Below are 20,505 nucleotides of genomic sequence, written 5' to 3'. Positions count from 1 at the left end.
TAAAACAGTAAATAAATTAAACAGTGAATAAATAAATAAATAAATAAATAAATATGTATATATTTGTCTTGAAATGTTAAAAGAAATCTTATGAAATTATTCATAAGTGACTTTTTTTTTCACTCTTGCGTCTGCTTTTGACTGTTCATCCTGGGCAGGAAAGCCCACCCACAGCCAGCTGATTGACAGCTTCGACCTTCAAGGAAAAGCAAAAGCAATAAGGAAAACATTAAGGAAAGACCTCAGAGATTGAATGAATGAATGAATGAATGAATGAATGAATGAATGAATAAAATATAATATACAAGAAGAAGATAAATAAATTATCAAATAAATGTGAAAATATATGAAAAAGCTTATATTGTTATATTTTATTTGTTATAACTTCACATTTATTCTTTTATTCTTTTACAGACTCCTATGACTCCATATTGTAACACCATGATTCATCATGATTTCGTCACATATTCCTAATGTGAAGTTAAGCACAGAAAAGAATGAGAACGATTTTGAAGTAATTCTATTTCTTTATTTCATACTTCATGTCATGATATCTTTTTTCATATGAAGTTATGCCTCATAATAACAAAAGAACGTGTTTAAAGAACGAAGAAAATCGTGGCTCACAAAATAAAGGCATTCTCTCATAATATTCTTTACAAAGTCATCTTACAACGAACAAAAACAAGAGCAATAATGTCTCAGTTGTAACAGCAGAGTACGATAAATCAAAGTTCCTCACTAAACTTTTGACTTTAACCTAACTGTGACAGAAGAAAAAAAAAAATAAAAGAACAGAATGATCTGTACATACAAATACAGTTTAGCTCCTGAGATTCTCCGTGGGACAAAGTCGCTGCTCAAAACCTGCGCCACGGCAATGTAAGCACCAGTGAGTATTTTCAAATGAAGTGAAATGGATTTCATTTGTCATCACCTGCGTTACAAACCTACAGAAGATGATTTAGGCCCTCATGAAAAATTGGACTTCTGAGTTAGAAGTTAGAATTCTGAGTTTAAAGTCAGAACTCAAACACAGTTTTTACGTGCGGCTCTTTCTTGGAATTTAAAGTTTAAACTCATAAAATTAGGGATTTTTCTCAGAATCCTAGTTTTATCCTGACAACTGCGACTTTTTTTTCCTCAGAAACCTCTTCCGTACAAACCGGTCTCGTCTCGTCTCCTCGTGCAAACATTGCAATGGCGGAAGGTTCGGAGCAGCATCTGACCCTGCCATACACAACTGGTGACGTGAACAAGTGCCAAAATGAAACTGCAACCAGGATAAAGTCTTTAACTGCATCTTCCCGCGCTTACTTGGTCCAGCACCTTTCGCTCTGTTCTTTAAAATTATAAAAGTAGACAGGACGTCGGGTTAGTCTAATAATCACCTCTTGTTCACAATGGACAGTTGCAGGCAATGACAACGACTCTCTCTTTAGCGACTGAAAACCTTTGGTGATGCAGAAACGGCTTGAGATAGTACCTGAACACTTCACTTTTAATATTGCTTTGACAAAAGTAATCATATGCTGTACAATATTCACTGACGGCACGACCGTTTGACACACGCATCCACACATATGAAAACCTGACAAGAAGTTGGCGAGCAAATATTCATGTGTACAGGAGAGCTGTCAGATTGTTCTCACGGGACGAAGACAGATGCTTTATGGCTGGTACTATTACACTGTTTACATTTTCCACCACCGACACCTCCCTATCTTAAATTTATACACAACAAAGTGAGAATATTGGTTCGGAAGGGGAGGCTGTTTTTTAATCTCCTCTGTCTTTTCTCATATGCCTTCCTCTCATAACTTCCTCGCCACAGCCAGAGATAAACTCAGATCAATCGTCAGTTGTTTTTTTTTTCCGCCCCTCGCAGATCCAAGATTCAGGGTTTTTTGGACGAAGACAAACACGTTTCCATCTGTTAGGGAGATCTGTTCATCCAATAGATGCATTCGAGACGAGTCCTTCTGTTCCATGCCAAAGCCAAAGTCCCAGTTGACATATCACTCAAACAGTCATCCATAATCTGTCCTTTTTTATCTGCCAAGAGTATGATGAAAAATCTGTTATCCTAACTTAACCCACAAATAGTTCCCTCTTGCTGCTGATTCAGTTCTTCCCGGATAAGGAAGAGGATAGGTGACACGTTCAAAGCAGATGTCCTTCACCTTCCTAGTGTCCGTTGGTCTCAGGGGCTGAAGAGGCCAGGGTGGAAGGAGTGGAGGAGCGAGAAGCGACCGAAGCCTTCTCTCCACCAGGACTGGAGACCGAGGGCAGGCTGTCGGGGGCCTTGACCCCGGCCAGACCGACAGGAGACACACCGGCTGCTGCTGCTGCTGCTGCTGCTGCTGCTGCTGCTGCTGCCACGGCGGCAGCCCTGCTCGCAGTGATGGCAGAAACTGGTTTGGGTTGAGCCTGAAGTCCTGGGCTGCAGATGAGGTGGTGCCTCTCCCAGTCTTTGTGCTGGCAGAAGGAGCCGCAGTAGCGGGCGGCGTTGCAGCCGCTGCACGTCTCGCTGGCTTTGCGGCCACAATTCCAGCAACACTGAGGAAGAAAGAGGAGACAAACCGTAAGTTCTCACAGGAATGTTAAGGTCACGAAAGATATGTCTTACATGCAAGATAATGTCTTTTTCAAGCATGCCTCCTCCAAAATAAAAGCAGAAACAAGTGAAAAGCTGTGAACTTAACAGTGACACATTATCACCTTTTAATTTGTTAGAAAACAGTTTCCTATTTACACATCTAGCAGATATGGAGCAACGTGTTCCTGGCCACCTGACAAACTGAAGTCCAATATTCACTCTCCTGTGAGCTCGCCTCACGCCTGAGGGAAAAGTCTAGCTTTTGAGCTTTTTAATGCTCCACTATGTCGTTGTCTGTCTGCTACCGGTGCTGGACAAATAGAAAACAGAAGTGTTTCGCAGCTTTTTCACTGAAAATGAGAGATTAGAGTGAAACCCCAGTGAGCTGCATCTCGGAAAACCAAAACGGTGAACTGAAATATGCCGCAAAGCTGCGTAGAGCTGAGTGGGAGAGCAGAGTCAGGTCATAACCAGGTCATAACCTTGCTGTTAGACAGCCTTTTCTGTCGGGAAACCACAGCTAAACAAAATATTGCTCTCTCCAAACCAACCAAACTCGATCGGTGAAAACAGTCATTTTACCTCGTAGAATACGAGAGTTGTTGGTGTACCGCTGCCTCGCTCGGTTGGTTTGTGTGTTATTGTGTGATTTTGGTGTTTTAAAATGTACGTTCAGATTCAACAAAGTCACACAAGAACACAAACAAACTAACCGCTTAAAGGGACAGTTCACCCAAAAAATGAAAATTCAGTCATTATCCACTCACCCAAGAGTCGCCGATTGAGGGTCGGGTTTATTTTGTTAGTCCACAAAACACTGCTGTAATTTCACAGGAAAAAAGTGTTGCAGAATCTCCCAAACAATATAAGTGAATGGTGACCAGTTTTCAAATGTAAAAAACACACCGAAAAAACATCGTGTGGTGTAATCCACGTCTCCTAAAGTCCCGACGACATACTGTTTGTGCACCGTCACAACACACACACACACACCCAATTCAGACAGTGTGCATGTGAAAGTGGCTCGAGCTAAGGATCTACAGGGAAGATTCAGGCTAAAAACATGGTGTAAATAACATTTCTTTTTGTCAACCAGGCATATCGGAGCTTTAGGAGACTTGGATTACACCACATGAGCAGTATGGAGGCATTTTCTTTGTTTTATTCTGTTGTTTTTTTGTGACTAAAAAACTAAACCTGACCTCCAATCGGTATGAGGGCGAGTAGATAATGACTGAATTTTCATTTTTGGGTGAACTATTCCTTTAAGGCAGTGGTTATCCAGGACTTCCTGAGTTCTGTGAGGTAAAATTACTGTTTTTCCTTACGGAGCTAAGTGGCTTTGTACAGCAAACACTTGAACTGATTCATGGATTTTTTTTGTTGTTTTGCTGCTGACCCTGCCCCTTAAATCCATTTTAATATAAAAGTCCTGATTATTACAACTTTAAGTTTGACTGTATACATCTATTTGTAAGCTGAATGTAAACTTAATGTGCTTGCATGCAGAATCACTCTTTTTCTTCTACTGTATATATCTTTGCTCACCTCGCTGGAGTCCTCCTGTTCGTTGATGACCATGATGGCGTCCTCTTGAGCCTTCCTCTTCGCCTCAGCCAGAGTCTTTTCCATCTTCGCCCTCTCTGCAGCAATCATCTCAAAAGCCTTCTGTTCAGCCTCTGCTACTGCTTTCTGGACCTCATCCATGGCCTGACGCTTCACCTCGTTCACCGCCTCTTCTATGCATCAGAGCAGACAAGTGGTTTTAAGTTCAGCTCAGTTTGCTTTGCATCAGTAAAAGACAGACAACAGATCAGGACACAGTTGCATGTTCAGTGCTTTCTGTCTCCAAACATTTTTCTCTGTAACGATGACTATTGCTTGAGTAAAATACACTATGATTACCTTAATATTTATCTAAATATATTAGAATCAAACATTAACAATGGTGTTCTTACCAGCTTTCCTCCAGATCTCATCTGTAACGTATGCTGAGCCTGGCCGTGGAGCGAAGTCGCGCTGGGAGTCTGTGGGGAAGCAGAGACAGAAGGGATTAGCACCTGCCAGGGCTTATAAAGATATTAAGATGATTCATTGTTGAAATAATTGTTGACTTTGTGACTGACAGCTCAATCAAGGTAACAGGTGCTTCCAAAGAAAAGGCCACAGAGATTATCTTCCTCATCTAGTCTTTTAATTTGTCACTGATGCAAACAAGTCCGTATATCTGGGCCGCTCACACCCAAACGTAAATGTTGTTTATCGGAGTCTTGGACGGAGCTGGGATCTAACAGCTTTAGAGAGGAATGTGTTTGGCTTGGAGGGAACTGCGGACCAACAAGCTGTGTCAACATTCTGTCTGTTCCCTCAAATCTCCTCTCTCCCTGCATCTCAATTCATTTCTGTGTCGCTACCGGCCTCTCCAACACCGCCACCTGGCTCAATCTCCTCTTTTCCCGTCTCTTATATCCTCCGCTTTCTCTCTTCTCCTTCATTTACATCCTCTCTCTCTTCAACCGAGCCTGCATGCACCCCCTCCTCCTCACCGCCATTTCCACCCCCACTACAGCCTTCCTCAGCCTAGGCAGGCAGGCAGGCAGGCTTCCCGGCTGGGGGCCCAGATGGTGCTCTGGCGAGTCAGCCAGCTCTGGGTCTCTGAGCCTGCAGGACGGCAGGACGGCCCTTCTGTGGCCGATATGGCCGAGGCCGGTCCTGGCACCTGTCTGTGACTATGGACCAGCAGGGGGACAGCAAGGCTGGCACTCAGAGAGAACCGTGCCAGTACACGGCAGACTGGGAGACTAACTGTGGAGGGACGCACTCACACACTGACATGTGACTGCGCTGCAGTTCTGTCAGCGACCACTAGGCGGTGTACAGAGTATAAAATTGAAGACAGGCTGTCCAGGTTGGTGCTCAGAGTGATAGTATCATGCAAGTACACAGGCAGCCTTTAGGTTCAGGTCTGCAACAAACTTGAGAGCTTAGGAATTCGGAGGACAAGTCCCAACAGCTACACGTTCCTGCCAAGAAATATCTGTTTTTTCACCCGTTTTATTCATATATAAGCTGTCATTTACTTGTATCTATTATATGTATGATGTATATCTTCAACCTAACAATAAAGACCTAATAGTAAAATACCTTTGAGCAATAACTGTAATACTGTACATTGTTTGCTGTAGTATATTACACATATTTTTACATGCTTTGCACTTAAATATCTGTGTTTGGAATTTCTGCCATCGTCCCATCTCAGCTGAGGTGAATGGAAATTGTATTTACTCTCATGCTGTAGCAGAGGTAGGGATGAGTGATACCAAAATTGTAAAATTACAATACTGATACTTCTTGTCACAATTTTAACACAGTTTTAACAATATTGATACTACCATCTGTGCTAATAAGTGTAAAATTTTGCAGAAATACTGTAATAAAAATGATTTAATCCTCCTTATAGCTTTCAGGTTGTTGTTTTCAAATGCTTAAAGAGGTTACTCGCGGTGCTCAGTGAGATTTTTTTGCAATTTGTGTGAACTGACCCTTTAAGTGTAACAACTAACTGATGTCCATTGGTTTGGCATCATCCCGACCTTCATGAAGCAATCTTCTCTTGAGGAAAACAATAGGCGCCAATCACAGACATGACAACAACGTTACTGGTTTCTGCGGCGTACCGACATAACTGAATAGAAACTAGCGGTACCCACCCGACTCTGCAGAGTGGGGGCTGTGTGTCTTGGAGAAGGGAGCCGAGCCCGAGCCTCCTTTGCGTGGGTCCTCCTGCTCACTCGAGCGCCGTCTCCAGTAGTTGAGCTCCTCGCGATCGGACTCCTGGCACCGTCTGAGCACGCTCACTGACCTCCGTGTCTTTTCCACCATGTCCACAATGCAATTCAACACCTAAAGAAAGGAGGACACAGAAAACCTCATTGAGCGAGCTGTCTTTTAGCTATTTATGTCCAAACCGTATCACTACTCATTAAATGTAATAAAATTCAAGGCCACTATGTTGGGATAATGGTTTTAAGGGCATAAAAGTATCTAAAAATCCATTCAGCACATCCCTGAGACATATAGGAAAATCATCCTAATCAGTGGCAAAACATGAATGCCTCATTGGAACGTATTTTGTCCAGATGCACTGCAGACGTCTCATCTTTCATGCTGTGAGAAGTTAAAACGTTCTTTTTAAAAAAGGACCCGGGTAAAAACAAATTACACTTTACATTCTTTCAATATCACAAGCCATTAGCAGCAGTGGTGCCTGTCTGCAGACTTACATGGTCCAGATGCCTCCATTCATCAGCCCACTCTCGGTCTGTCAGTCTGTGGTCCACCGGCTCCTCGCGGTAGCCCCCGTTAGTGCCTGATTAAAACACACACGAGACAGACCACAGGCCGATGTGATTAACATTCTTCTTAATGTAAGAGAAGCCACAAGTGACAGTGAGTGAGTGAGAGGTGTGTGTATGACTCTATCCGTGGCAGATATGTGATCTGATAAAGGGAAAGTTTGGATTATTTCAAGTGGGGTTATATTTTAGCCACCTAAAAAAGGTCCAACTAGATAAAGATTAATATTAGTTTAAGTATATAGTAAATGTACAATATTTTCACTGATGTACCTTGCCATCAGACAGCCTTTTATGCCAGAAAACCTCCATTATAGAAGCCAAATATCATCCTCTGCAAACAAACCAAACTCCATGTGTAAAATCAATCATTTTAACTGGTAAAATGATTGATTTTTAAACTGGAGTTTGGTTTGTTTGGAGAGAAAGATATTCAGCTAATAGCAGATTTCCATCGAAAAGGATGTCTGACGGCAGTACACTTAAACTGATATAGATTTTTTTAAACTGGGATCATATCGACTGTCGTCTACTGTACGTAATACACTGACTATGGATAAGTACCTAAAAGTATCCTTTTAAGATGGCAAAAACACTATTTACTTTAAAATATTAAGTGCAGTGGCTTTATTGTTTCACCTTAAGATATCCTGTGACAATGTTGGGCACAAATATTTTCCACACAGAGCAGAAGAGACATGACCTAAAACTCAAAGGCATCACCTTCTTACATCCAGAATGAAGAGTGACAGCGATGAGGTAAAGTAAACGTGGAATAAGAAACAAAAGATGAGAGATGAACTGAGGGACTGTGAGGGAGAAAAGGTGGGGTCAAAGAGAAAAGCAGAAGAGGCCTGTGATGCAAAACAGACTTCCAGCACCCAGAGCCTGTGCACATCTGGAAGTCAGCTGTCAACCACACACACACACACACACACACACACACACACACACACACACACACACACACACACACACACACACACACACACACACACACACTCCCCAAACTTCTCCCTTAGCACCTCCCCTCCTGGAGCTCACAGCATTCCAGTAGGGAGACACTCAGGCTGAGTGGAGTGGCTCCACTTCTAAACACAACCAGCCGCTCTGACACTCACTGTGGACCATTACAGCTATGAACACACACACACACACGCACACAAACACACAGACACACACTCTGATTTACCGAACTATCTGATTCCAATTCTGTTATTACACAAGCCTATGACTTAAGCAATATCTAATTGTAGAACTAATAGTAATAATTGTTTGCACACACGAATTTGAGTCCAAAGACATGCTGATAAATGTGCACACACACACACACACACACACACACACACACACACACACACACACACACACACACACACAGACTACAAAGACTCAGCAAACCACAAACTCTAAAAACTGAGTAACAAACAGCCAACAAGAAGCCACATGCACACTACACTCTTGGAAATAACATTTCTTCCTGAAGGACAGAGGTTCTACCCAGAACCTTTTTTGAAGAAGGGTTTCATCAAGGGATCTTTGTAAAGACTAAGAATTCCTTTAAGAACCCGTTTTATCCAAAGAACCCCTTGTGGGAGAAAGAGTTCTTCCAAGAATTGTTGAAATGGAAACTCTGTAATCAAGAATTCTTTGTACCATAATATAAAGGGGTTCTCAGTAGAACCCCCTGAGAGGATTCTAGATACAGTCCTTGATATAAAATTGTTCCCAGTAGAACGCTCTGGGTGGGTTCTAGATAAATCCTTAGAATATAAAAAGGCTCTCATTAGAATGCTCTGGGTGAGTTCTAGGGTTCTTGGTCAAACCCCCTGTGTGTGTGTTCTAGATAAAAACCCTTGGATTATAAAAAGCATCTCAGCAGAACCCCCTGGGTGAGTTCTACATGCAACCCTTAGAATAACCCTGGGTGGAACCATTACACCATAAAAGGGTTCTCTCTAGAACCTCTCAGGGGATTCTGGGTGAAATCTTTCACAGCTGGTTCGAGGTATAACCCTTTATGTTGGGTTCTAGGAGGAACTTTCTGAAAGGGTTTGAAGTGGGACCTCTATAACAGATTCTACGAGGAACCAAAAATGGTTCTATTTAGCACCTTTATTTCTAAGAGTGGAGGCCTGCTGAAGAGAGTAATAACTCCCTCATGCACACACATACACACAAACACACACACTAGCCTTCCTCCCGACCTCGTCTCTACTCCTGGTTCTCATCAGTGTTCATCAGTTCAAAGCCACAAGTGTGTGTTTATGTGTGTGTGTGTGTGTGTGTGTGTGTGTGTGTGTGTGTGTGTGTGTGTGTGTGTGTGTGTGTGTGCCTGTGAGTTAAGTGGCGGCAGGCGGGCGGGAGGCTGTCAGACAAGGGACTAAGGCCTCGTAAACACAGCACCTCTACCATGAACATATCAAGGTGTGTTTCTGTGTGTGTGTGTGTGTGTGTGTGTGTGTGCACGCACGCACGTCTGTGTGAGCTACTGCTGTTTCCACTGTGTGCTGACAAGCCCCAAATGGAGGGGAGATATACACCAGAGCAGATCCAACCCTCCCTGCCTGGACAGTATGACTCTGTTTATACACACACATGGACTCCCGAGATATACAGGGACGGCTATACAAACACACAGACCACCCGTTATCGCTCACAGGATATATATATATATGTCTGTTTTCATTGCAAGTGTGTTCATTTCTAAATAAATCAGCCACTTGCATTCACACTGCTGTGCAGATTAAGGTTTAAGTGTTTGCTGTTTAAGTGGTTTACAGGACTGTTTACATGATTGATAACTGGTTTTATGTCCACAAGTTTGCATGGTGGCTCACAACCATCATTTATTGCTGATACAAAATGTGAGGAAAAATAGATAAATTTGTCTGATGTTGTCTGCTTTAATGAGCGCAACTTTTCCAGTAGCTCCAGCCATGACGGAGGTATAACTTCCCATCATCAATAATGTGGAAAGGAATGAATAAAATATCAGCAGTCATTACCCAGCCAAAAAACATAACTTAAAGGGAGAGTTCGGATGGTCTGAAGCGGGGTTGTGTGAGGTACTTATCCATAGAGGAGTAGCAGCAATGTACTGCTGTGGACAGGGTCCAAAGTAAAATCTATTCTAGCCACTTAAAACAAGACCCACCAACAAATCAGGAGCCTTGTCCGATGGCAAAGTGCTGTTATATAAGCCAAATATCACTCTCTCCAAACCAACCAAACTCCACAGGCAAAATCACTAATTTTACCTCACAGAGCGCGGGAGTTTCTCATCTACCGCTGCCTCGATCTGTTAGTATGTCTGTTATTGTGTGACTTTGGTGAACCTGAGCTGTCCTTTTAACATGACACAGTCACACAATGAGACAAACAAACTAACAGATTGAGGTAGTGGCAGACCAGCAACTCCGTAGTTCTGCAGGGTAAAATGACTGATTTTGCTTGTGGAGCATTTTGCCTATGGCTGGTTTGGAGAGAGCTATGTTTTATTATATAATGGCAGTTTCTCTTTGGAAATGGCTGTCTGATGGAAAGGTAAAGCAGTGAATATATTCTAAATATAGTATATGCTATAGCTAATGGTAATATTTGGGCTTTTTTAAGTGTCTAAAATAGATTTAGCTGAGTGGTTTGCAGCAATGTTCACACAATTAGATAACTAGTTTATTTTTCACAAGAGCATATGGTAGCCACAATCTATAACTGCCTCAAAATGTGAAGAAAAATAGACAAATAATGTCTGATGTCAGCTTTAATAAGCTAAACTTTTCCATTAGTGCCACAGCTGAGATTGAACCTCTCATCACTAATGATGTGGAAGGAATAAATAAAATGTGAGCAGTAATTATCCAAGCCAAAAAAAATGTAACAAAATTTGACGTACCAGGGAGTCTGGGCCTGTCTTTGAGCTCGCGGATCTCCAACATGCGCTGACTGTGCTCACGGTGTAGGATGTGTGGCGCTGCGATGTCATCCAAGGCGTAGTGCTGCAAGGGTGGAGGGGTCGGGTGAAGCTGGGTGCTGAGGGGCAGCGGGTGGGCAGGGCTGTGTCGGGGAGCAGGGCTGATGGTGCAGATTCGTTTTGCGGCGGGCTCCAAGGCTACGGGCGGACGTTCATGAAAACCATTCTCTTTGCCTCTGAATAAGAGAGGGGCAGTTAAAATGAGTAGAAGGACGAAGGCTGTATATACAAGCTTCCTCTAACATAAATTATACTTTTATTCTGACCTGCTGGGGCTGTGTCTCTTGGTACCAGCTTCAGGGGGCTCCATCAGCAGCTCAGACGAGTCTGGAGAGGAGGCCAAGGTGGTGCTGAGCAGGAGATGCTCATGCTGGGACAGGTACTGGGCTGGGGTCTGCTTGGCTGCCCGTGCACAGTGGAGCAGCTCCCTCTGCAGAAGAGGCAGGTTTGCCTGGCAAGAAGGAAAAACAACGGCAAGGTTTCATTAAAACTGACAGAAAGGGAGCACTGTTGCGCAGGTTATATGTCAGCCGCCTGTCGCTCACATATTCAGTGACATATCAGTCATAGTTCACAGGCAGATCGAGACCAGCGGAAAAGAGAAGCCTGTCAGAAAGCTGTCAAGCAAACAGACCAGAACTTGTTAAACACTGTCATAGAGCTTGGAGACAGTGTAGATGTGCCTCCTGGGGAAGACACCTGGCTGGTTCTGCCCTATTTCCACTACATGGTATGACTTGACTCAATTTGACTCACTTTTGGTACTTCTACCTCGTTTTTCCACTGCAGATTGTACTCCCTAAACATAGATGGAGCTGATCCAGCGCTTGAGAAACAACGCATACACAGAGGCTGCAGCCTTCAATTACTGACAAACTGTAACCTGCCCTGTACATTTACTGCCACACTGACAACCCAACTACTTGCCCTGTCACTCACTATGCACACAAGAATGAGCTAGGTTGCTCTTGTGACACATGATATGAAATTAATATCAATTAACCATGGTGCGGTTTTGCAGGCTGCCACTTTTGAGTGAATAAAAGAATCGTGCTCACTATTGATGGTAACATATTTATCTATTTAAAAACAGTGGGTCTGTGCAGGCGTCCCATGCTGCATGATCACCTTTTAGCTCACTTGGAACCTTGACAGAGGCGATACCAGAATCGGTACCAGATACCAGGTACTATCTGTAATGAAAAAGCAAAATGGAACGAGTCGAGTCGAGTTGAGTCAGTGGAAACGCAGCTTAAGGGGGTTATCGAGGTGGAGGCGCTGACTCCCTCAGGTCTGGCTGTAAGGCTTGGTTTGGGTATGGGTGTTGTTCTGTGGCTGTCTCCATGGTGGCTGTGGTTTCTCTGGTCTCAAACAAAAATGGCTGAGTTTATAAACTGCTGTTCAGTTTGTTACTAACCCCTTGCACATGAAATGAGTGCTGAACAAAATACATTGGTCACAAAACAAATATTCACGATGAGACATGGGCTTTTAAACAGAGAAACTTTTCTAAACAAATGATACACAGCCTCGGTTCTTCATTCCTTACCTTCTTTTTTCTTAATATTTATCTGCGGCTGTCTCAGTCCTATCTTTCCATCTCGCTTTTGTTCCCTGCATTTCCCGTAATTAGGAACAGACTCTTCGTGTGTTTGCAATTACACCACTTCCTCACTCCCTCTTCTTGAGGAACCGACTAAATAACCATACCGTTCTCATTTTGTGACTCTGACCTCCTCCGATCACGTTTTCGACCATCATCTAGACCGCTTTCTCCTCTAATCTGACCTCTCCGTGGGCTAATACTCGCAGCATCTCTGGCACTATCAGTGTGCCATCTTCACAAAGATGCTGATACCTCTGCTTTGTGCTTGACTCTCTATAACACCCCTGTGCGCCCTTTTGCCCGTGTCCCATGCTCCTCTGCCTCCCTTCTTTCCCCGGGGCCCCAGCTCATGAACACATGTGCTGTGTGTCAGTTGAGCAGAGGACTCTCTGGGGTTCAGCGGGGCGGATGCTAGATTGGCGGCGCCTTGGCAGCTGAATGCTCTTTTAACGGGACAGCGGCTCCATATGGCACACTGAAGCCCATAAAAAGGGAAGGGAACGCTTTATAGGCATGTTTCACACTTCCGAGTTCCCACTTTTCCCTCTCTCCTCCTCCTCACCCACATCTCCCTCTCTCTTTTCCACTTCCTCACCCCCTGACTTCGTCCCATCTGTCTATTTCTCCCCCGCTCCTTTCTCTCTTTCTTAAGAGGACTTACTTCTCAGGGAGCTGGAATCAAGTCGTGGGGACCCCACCCCCCTTGTAATAAATTAGTAGAAGGAGGGGAACAGAGGTTTCTTGTCTCAGCAGCACTCTCAGGCAGACAGATGGAGGGGCTCCAAAGGTGAGTAAGAGGTAAGTGTGGAAAAAAAAGTGGATTTTGACTGCTTGAAGTTACAGCGGTACAACTCACTGAAGATTTATGGGCTGCTTTACTGAGGGGAGCTCCTAAAAAGTATACTCTTGCAGACTCCCCTGGTTACAAAGGGGCTCGAGAGGCTGTTTAACACACACTCATCTGTTGCTTGTCAAGTCAACACGCAAATCTCGATAGTTACTTTGAACCACAGAGAGGCAGTTTATTCAATTACACAACCTACACAGATGCCTATTTATAGAATACTGCATTGTGTCCTGGAAACATGCTAATAAAGTGTAATGAATCTATTACTTTTCCATCATGACTCACAAGCTGCAATGCTATTGCCAATAGATTAGTCAGATCGTACTGACAGAGGGTTATGCTGATGTCAAGGACCTTCTCTTTATCACTTCTTGTCTTACTTCGTCACTTCTTCTGTTCCTAATAATCTTAGCTGGGAGAAGTGAGGGTGATGCTTTTAGCAGGGCTGAATTATTCTGACAGGCCACAGGCTGCTGCACCATATGGTGTAAGGTTTAAAACTTAACTGAGAGGGGGAAGAAAAAAAAAAAAGCTCCAAATAAAAAAAGGAAGTAATCCAACGGAATAGCGCAAAGCAAATATAGTAACACGGGAGAGGAGGTTGAAGAAGTGTTTACCTTGAGAAAAGGAATAACAAAGGGCCGCAGGGGGAAGTTGGTGGCCTCCTGAAGCCGTGAATGGAACTCCTCAATGGTAACTGTTGAATTCTGGGAGACAGGGAAAATGAAATTAAGTACAATACTAAATGACAAATGTTTAAAAACCACTGTTTAAAGGACCAGTGTGTAGGATTTACTGGCATCCTTTGGTGAGCTGGCAGATTGCAAACCTGTATTCATATCCGTGCAAAATAGCCTCCTAACCAACAGAGGCAACAAGTACTTTCCAATCAGAGACAGAGTTCCCAAAGTGTGTGTGGGAAAAAAAAACAACAAAAAAACAAGGTGTCAATTAATGAGGGCTTTTAATGTGCCACACTCAAATAATTCCCACCACCCGGCAACTGTGTAACTGGTGAAAACTTTGCTTTGACAGAGGATTTTTTAGGGAATAAAATGTAATTCTGTTTAACTATGTACATAGTACTGATTTTGTAAATTCAAAATTAATTCATAACTTTTTGTATAGTGGCATATCACAATAATAATGTATAGCTGTCACAAAATCCCATGGCACCTGAACTTGCCTCACAGTACACTCTTTAGGAGCCACTGTTCTAATGTTTATGAGAACATGATTCTTATTTTCAGGTGATTATACACTAATGAAAACATCACACTTATGAATATCATATTCCTTTTCTGCCATATTCTGCCAATAAATCCCTATAAGTCATACACACTGGACCTTTAAACTGTTGAAAAGAGAAGATAAAATGCCAGATTACTCATCTACAAGCAATTATCTTTCACACGATCACGAAGGACTTACCACAAGGGCCAGAACGAGGCTTCGGACATTGTCTCCAATCTCAGGGGAGATGTCGTTGCCAAACTGCTGCAACGTGGTCAGGAAACGTTTCAGCTTGCTCAGCTGGCGAGCCCCACAGGTGGCTGGCAGCTGCTGGTTTGCCAGCGACGAGGAAGAGGAAGAGGACGGTCCGTTGCTGTAACGCTGCGGTGGAGATGGCACTGCATTCAGGGTCGGTGGGGAATGATGATTCCCATTGGTCACTGGAGAAAAGGTGAGGTGAAGAAGGGAGAAATTAAGATGATGCCTCCTTAGAGTGGACATACTTTAAGCTTTCAAAGCATTTGAGTGACTAAAGACACCATTTGTAAATGTACTGAAATATCACAAGTTTAGTTTATGACAAACTTTGACATGGAAACAACAAGAGAAGTACCCAAGACTCAAAAAATTGCTCAAGAATGACCCTTACATGCTGTGGTGGAGAAGGAGGCCGGGCGAGGGCCGCTGGGGTTGACAGAAGGCAGGGGTGGCATAGTGGAGCTGACGCTGCTGCTGGGGGCTGATCTGGAATGAGTCTTAGCATCCACAGGAGAACCGGGCATGGCAGGACTCTTCTTCTCTCTACTGTCTGCAAAAAAAGAGAGGACAGAGAGGTCAACTGTGGGTTAAAAAACCAAAAGCTGCAATAATTAGTTGCTTTATCCAAATAAAATTAGTTGCAGACTATTTTGATAGTTGATTAATCATTTCAGTCTGTCAGTTAAAGCAAAAATGTTAAACATGCTCATTCAAGATTCTTAAATGTGAAGATTTGCTGCTTTTCTTTGTCTTTTATGATATTAAACTAAGAGTCTTTGAGTTTCGGGCTGTTGGTTGGACAAAGGATGGAATTTAGGGATGTCACTTTGGGCTCTGGGAAATCGTGATTTGTGAGAAATTGTGAGTATTTGTCACATTTTGTGACTTTTTATAGACTATACCAAAGGTTTTCAAAGCGGTGTAGTCTGAAGTTATGTCACACAGAATTGTTAGGCTGTCTCGGCTCAACTGTTGAATGTTTGTGGGATCAAAGAACATAATCACGATCCCAAAGACATCCAGGAATTGAGTGAAACTAAGCAAGTAAACTAAGGGGGGACTATGATAACCTCCGGACTAAACAATCAGTCAATAATGAAAATAATCGTTAGTTCCAGACCTAAAAGTGTCTCACTCGACAAGTTAAAAGTTAACCGTTACATTGAAAAACACAAAATGAAATGAAGGACTTCAACTCCTGAAAGTGTCCACACGAATAAACAAGCAAATAAAAAGACCACTTTAGTGGCTCAATGGTTTAAGTCAATGCAAAATCTTTAGGTCTATGGCCACAAAAGAAAACAAAAATGCCCACCCCCATCAACCCACTTCACATCATACAACACATACTGCCAGGGCATCAACCACCCTGCCCCCTCGCACCCCCCCATCAAAGAGCCAGATGTCTAAAGTTTAGGCCCTCACTCCCAACTATTCAGATCAATAACAGAAGAAATGCTGAAGAAGCCTATTGTGTGGGAGAAGAATGCCCCCTCATTGAGCTCCCCAGTAAATGGGGTGAGGGGGGGGGAGAAAAAAAATGAGAGACAGAGAGAGAAAGGGACGAGGTTATTTCACGCTTTACTAACAAGATCGGCAAAGCTTTTGAATGTTAAACGCCACTTCTCAATATGCTATTGCTGTTGAATGAGACCACCAGATAAGGGGGCATGGAGAAAGTGAAATGGGCGTGTGATGGTGGGGAGATGTGGGATCAGAAGCCGTCTTTGTCTCCTGGAGATCCATGAAGGCCGGGTCCCGTCTCCATTTAGAGTGGATCAGACTTTTCTAAACTGCCTTGAGAATGAACGATTAATAGACAAGCATGGTCCCGCAGGTCATGGGTCAGCAGAGAGCAGCTTTTTAAATGTGGATTCATGGTTTTAGGGCTTTGGCTTCAATGGTGCCCTTTATATCTTTTTTTACAGCTATGAACTCTGCACGGCCTTGAGCCACAGGGTCCCAGTTTATAAAGGCTTAAGATGCAAGCTTTAAGCCATCAGTGGGTAACTCAAGAGATCTCAAAAGGAGGAATAACACCTATTGAACCAATAAAAAGCATTTTGCAGTACGAAAATATGTAAAAACATACAGAAATCAATGCATAAAAGATAAAGTTTTTTTTTAAAGTAAGATTGTATGAGGTATTAATCATAGTCAGTGTATTACCTACAGTAGAGGTGGTCTGCTATATTTTGAGTATTTTCACTGCTTTACCTTGTTGTCATATAAGCCAAACATAACTCTATCCAAAATGAGCAGACTCCATTGGCAAAAACAGTAATTTTACCATGCAGAACTCAAGAGTTGCTGGTCTCCTGCTGCCTTGATTTGTAAGTTTGTTTGTGTTATTGTGTGACTTTGGTGAAGCCGAACTAACCCTTTAAAACACCAAGTCACACAATCACACAAAAAATATACAACACTTTCCTGTAGCATACACTTAAACCTGGGCTGTTTTTACATGACTAAAAGATGTTTTGTTGCTGTCTGGTGTTGCAAATTTAAAAGCATTAACGATCTATTAATCAATTAATTATTAATAATTAATTAGATACACATTTTTGTCCATTTTTCTCATTTTTTCTTGTTGTATTCTCATTCTAGGTTCGGATTTAAGTTTTCTTATTCAACAAATGAATATGCGAGACAAAACAATGTCAAATGGATCACAATTACTGCCATGTCTAGACTACTAATTAATATGTTTAAATACTTCACAGCAATTAATCAGTTAATGATTAGTCATTAACCTCCCTATTGCTGACCCTGTCCACGGCAGTACATTGCCGCTGCTTCGTCAAACTGGGAGTGTGCCGACCACCATCTCCTGCAGATAAGTAACTCATTCAACCCCACTTCAGAAAAGGTGAATAAGCATGCACAGACAAAAGAAACCTAGCTGAACTATCATTTTGACAACAAACCTCTCCACCCTGTCTGCCCTCCCTAGAGCCAATCTGCACACATTCTCAGTCCGCCCAATGCAACTCATCTGTCACGTCTGCAACTCATTATACAGTGTTGACTGTTCTTCCTTCTGTTTTGCAGTCCTCTTTTTCTCTGCCTCTTTCTCTCGCTCATTCTTTCTCAGCCCCGTGGCCTGCCTGCCATCACTCCACCTGTTCACCAACATAGGGGGCAGGAAGGAGGGATCTATGCAGACATTTGGACTGTCATACCCACCATACACACGGTCTGCCAGTGCACCGCAGGAAGCAGCCTGCAGCACGCACACACACACATCAGCTCCAAAGCTGCGCACACTCCATCCGTATGGCCAGGAAATTAGACTGACATCTCAATAACAGAATCGACGGGGCATATGGCCCCAGTGTCAACACTGTTACCATGTAAACAACTTTATATATACACAAGAGCGAGGATTTGGGCGTTCAGTGTGTGCTATACAGTAGAGTTGTAAATGTATTCACAAGTAATTTGTTGACATGTTGACACATCATCAACAGTTCTCCACTGGCAGTGAAGAGGAGTTTTGTGTCCAAATTGACTGTCACTCTTGTAAAGCTTCTTGTAGGCCTATTGTGTTTGACTGACAGGTCTACAAGAGGCCACAGGATATTAAAGGGATAGTTCAGCACTTCTCATATGGAATGTCCAATCGGTGTTGATGGTAAATTTCACAGTGGCAAAATCTATTTTAACCACCTAAAAAAAAACAACATAAGTTCAAGTGTATGCTGTATTTAGATTATTTTCACAGCTTTAACTTTGCAATCAGACAGCCTTTTCCAAAGATAAACTGCCATTAAATAAGCCAAATATTGCTCTTTCCAAACCAACTAAACTCCACTGGAAAAATTAGCAAATTTACCCTGTAGAACACAGGAGTTGCTGCCTCTTTTGGTTGTTTTTTTTTTTTTTTTTTTTATCGTGTATCAAGTATTTTTGATTCACCGAAGTCACACAAAAACACAAACAAACTAACAGATCAAGGAGGGATAGACCTGATTTTTACAACTGAGTCTGGTTGGTTTGGAGAGAGCATAACTTGGCTTATTTAAAGGCGGTTTCCCGTCATAAAAGCCTGTCCAGTAGCAGTGAAAATAATACTTATTCTAATATTTGTACATTAGATGGTACACAACACATCGTTTAGCTTCCTACAGGGCCAGGGCTCCTGGTACTTCTCCAAACTGGGGACATGCTGACTGCCATCTACTGTATGTAATACAATGACTATATGTACCTCAAACGACCCCATTTCAAATTATCTGCACTATCCCTTTAACATGCACACCAGACACAAACACATTGTACACGTCCTATTGTACATTCTGAGAAATTAGGTTGCAGCTGCATTCATGCAATCTTAAGACGCGGCATGTTGTGTTGTTAGCCGTGCCGGAGGTAATGATTGCCAAAGTGGGAGACATCAGGTGTGTGTGCATGTAGCGCCGACAGCCCACAGAGAATTGCCTCTGCTTGTCAATTAAAACGGCGTACATAGCTGGATGACTTCATCTGGCTTGCGAGCACCTGAGTCCACCATATATAGTCACAGGACTGTCAGGGGAGGCAGCTGTCACAGCAGCCACAAAAACACACACCCACCCACGCACACCCACCCACACACACACACACACACACACAAAGTGGTCCAATGTTAACTCAGGTGAATGTTAGCTTAGAGGAGGATGTTTGTCTAAATGCCACCTGTCATCAACGCTCTAATGGAACAAAGGCAAGGCACATAAAGCTCCTCAACACACAACAACAGGAGTGCATGGAAATTCTATGATGCATACACAACACTTTGAATTTGGATGTGAGCAGATCAGTGTATAATGAATATAAAACAATAAATAAAATACTTCAGACATTATTGGCTGATATTGAAAAATCTAATTATAAATTCTGCTCATACCGCTCTGTGCTTCTGTTCTTCCTCTTATCTCCTCTCATCTCAAACAGATGATCTACATATTAAATTTTATAATCCAGTATATTACCTGAGCTTACTTATTTGCCTTCCACAACAGTTGTCATTGCAGGGATGGAAAACTAATGTGCTTCTGTGGTGATGATGGCTGTTGTTGCTAGCCAGGTGTTCCTTGTTTGTTCAGCTTCAGGTGACGCTCGTCTGCATTAAAACATTCAATCGGCTTTAATTGCCTCTGTCTCTGCAGGTGATGATTCAGAATGAGGCTCAGACAGAGAGAAACGGAGCAGGGCCATTCCCACTGAGCCACTACTGTGACTGAAAGCAATCCATTAAATAATGAAGTCGGAAATGACAAGACAAATAAAGCGCAGAGAACATTAATTTACCTCCTTGTGCAAAGTGGGGATGGATAACCCACTTTGAGTCAGTACAAATAAATTACATTTGATGTGATATATAAATAAATGTGTTCAGAGTTAGCAGTTTATTAAGCTCTGGAGTTTAAACTCTGTGGCAGCCGTGAGTCATGAGGCCCATGTGTGCAAGTGATGTAGGATTGCACTCCTATCTCTGTCCTGTCATTGTATATGAGGTGAGAGAAGATGTAACACAGGCCTGGGTAATTTATCAGTGAGCAAAAAGACAATTGAGAGCATGTGCAATGCTACAACTATGTGGGCCCAGAGCACAAGCATGTTAATGTTCACAGACGCACACATAAACACGAA

General features: G+C 42.8%; 1 protein-coding gene across 2 annotated transcripts in view; it reads right to left on the bottom strand.

The window, feature by feature from the left end:
• Positions 1-1,474: 1,474 nt before the first annotated feature.
• cbfa2t2 (CBFA2/RUNX1 partner transcriptional co-repressor 2) overlaps positions 1,475-20,505 on the bottom strand; it is a 52,247-nt gene continuing 33,216 nt past the window's right edge. For both annotated transcript variants that reach the window (XM_084737721.1, XM_084737729.1), the window contains exons 2-11: positions 15,263-15,421; positions 14,812-15,053; positions 13,998-14,087; positions 11,194-11,378; positions 10,850-11,103; positions 6,883-6,968; positions 6,310-6,502; positions 4,558-4,626; positions 4,148-4,338; positions 1,475-2,559 (exon numbers count right to left, since the gene is read on the bottom strand). In XM_084737721.1, coding sequence (XP_084593847.1) covers positions 2,188-2,559; positions 4,148-4,338; positions 4,558-4,626; positions 6,310-6,502; positions 6,883-6,968; positions 10,850-11,103; positions 11,194-11,378; positions 13,998-14,087; positions 14,812-15,053; positions 15,263-15,421 — 1,841 coding nt within the window. In that variant the 3' untranslated portion in view covers positions 1,475-2,187. The remainder of the gene's footprint in view (positions 2,560-4,147; positions 4,339-4,557; positions 4,627-6,309; positions 6,503-6,882; positions 6,969-10,849; positions 11,104-11,193; positions 11,379-13,997; positions 14,088-14,811; positions 15,054-15,262; positions 15,422-20,505) is intronic.

Source organism: Lutjanus erythropterus, chromosome 2, assembly GCF_056507025.1.
Source record: "Lutjanus erythropterus isolate fLutEry1 chromosome 2, fLutEry1.hap2, whole genome shotgun sequence".
Lineage (NCBI taxonomy): Eukaryota > Metazoa > Chordata > Actinopteri > Lutjaniformes > Lutjanidae > Lutjanus > Lutjanus erythropterus.
The sequence above is the reverse complement of the archived record's forward strand: the minus strand, read 5'-3'. Positions and strand labels throughout refer to the sequence as shown.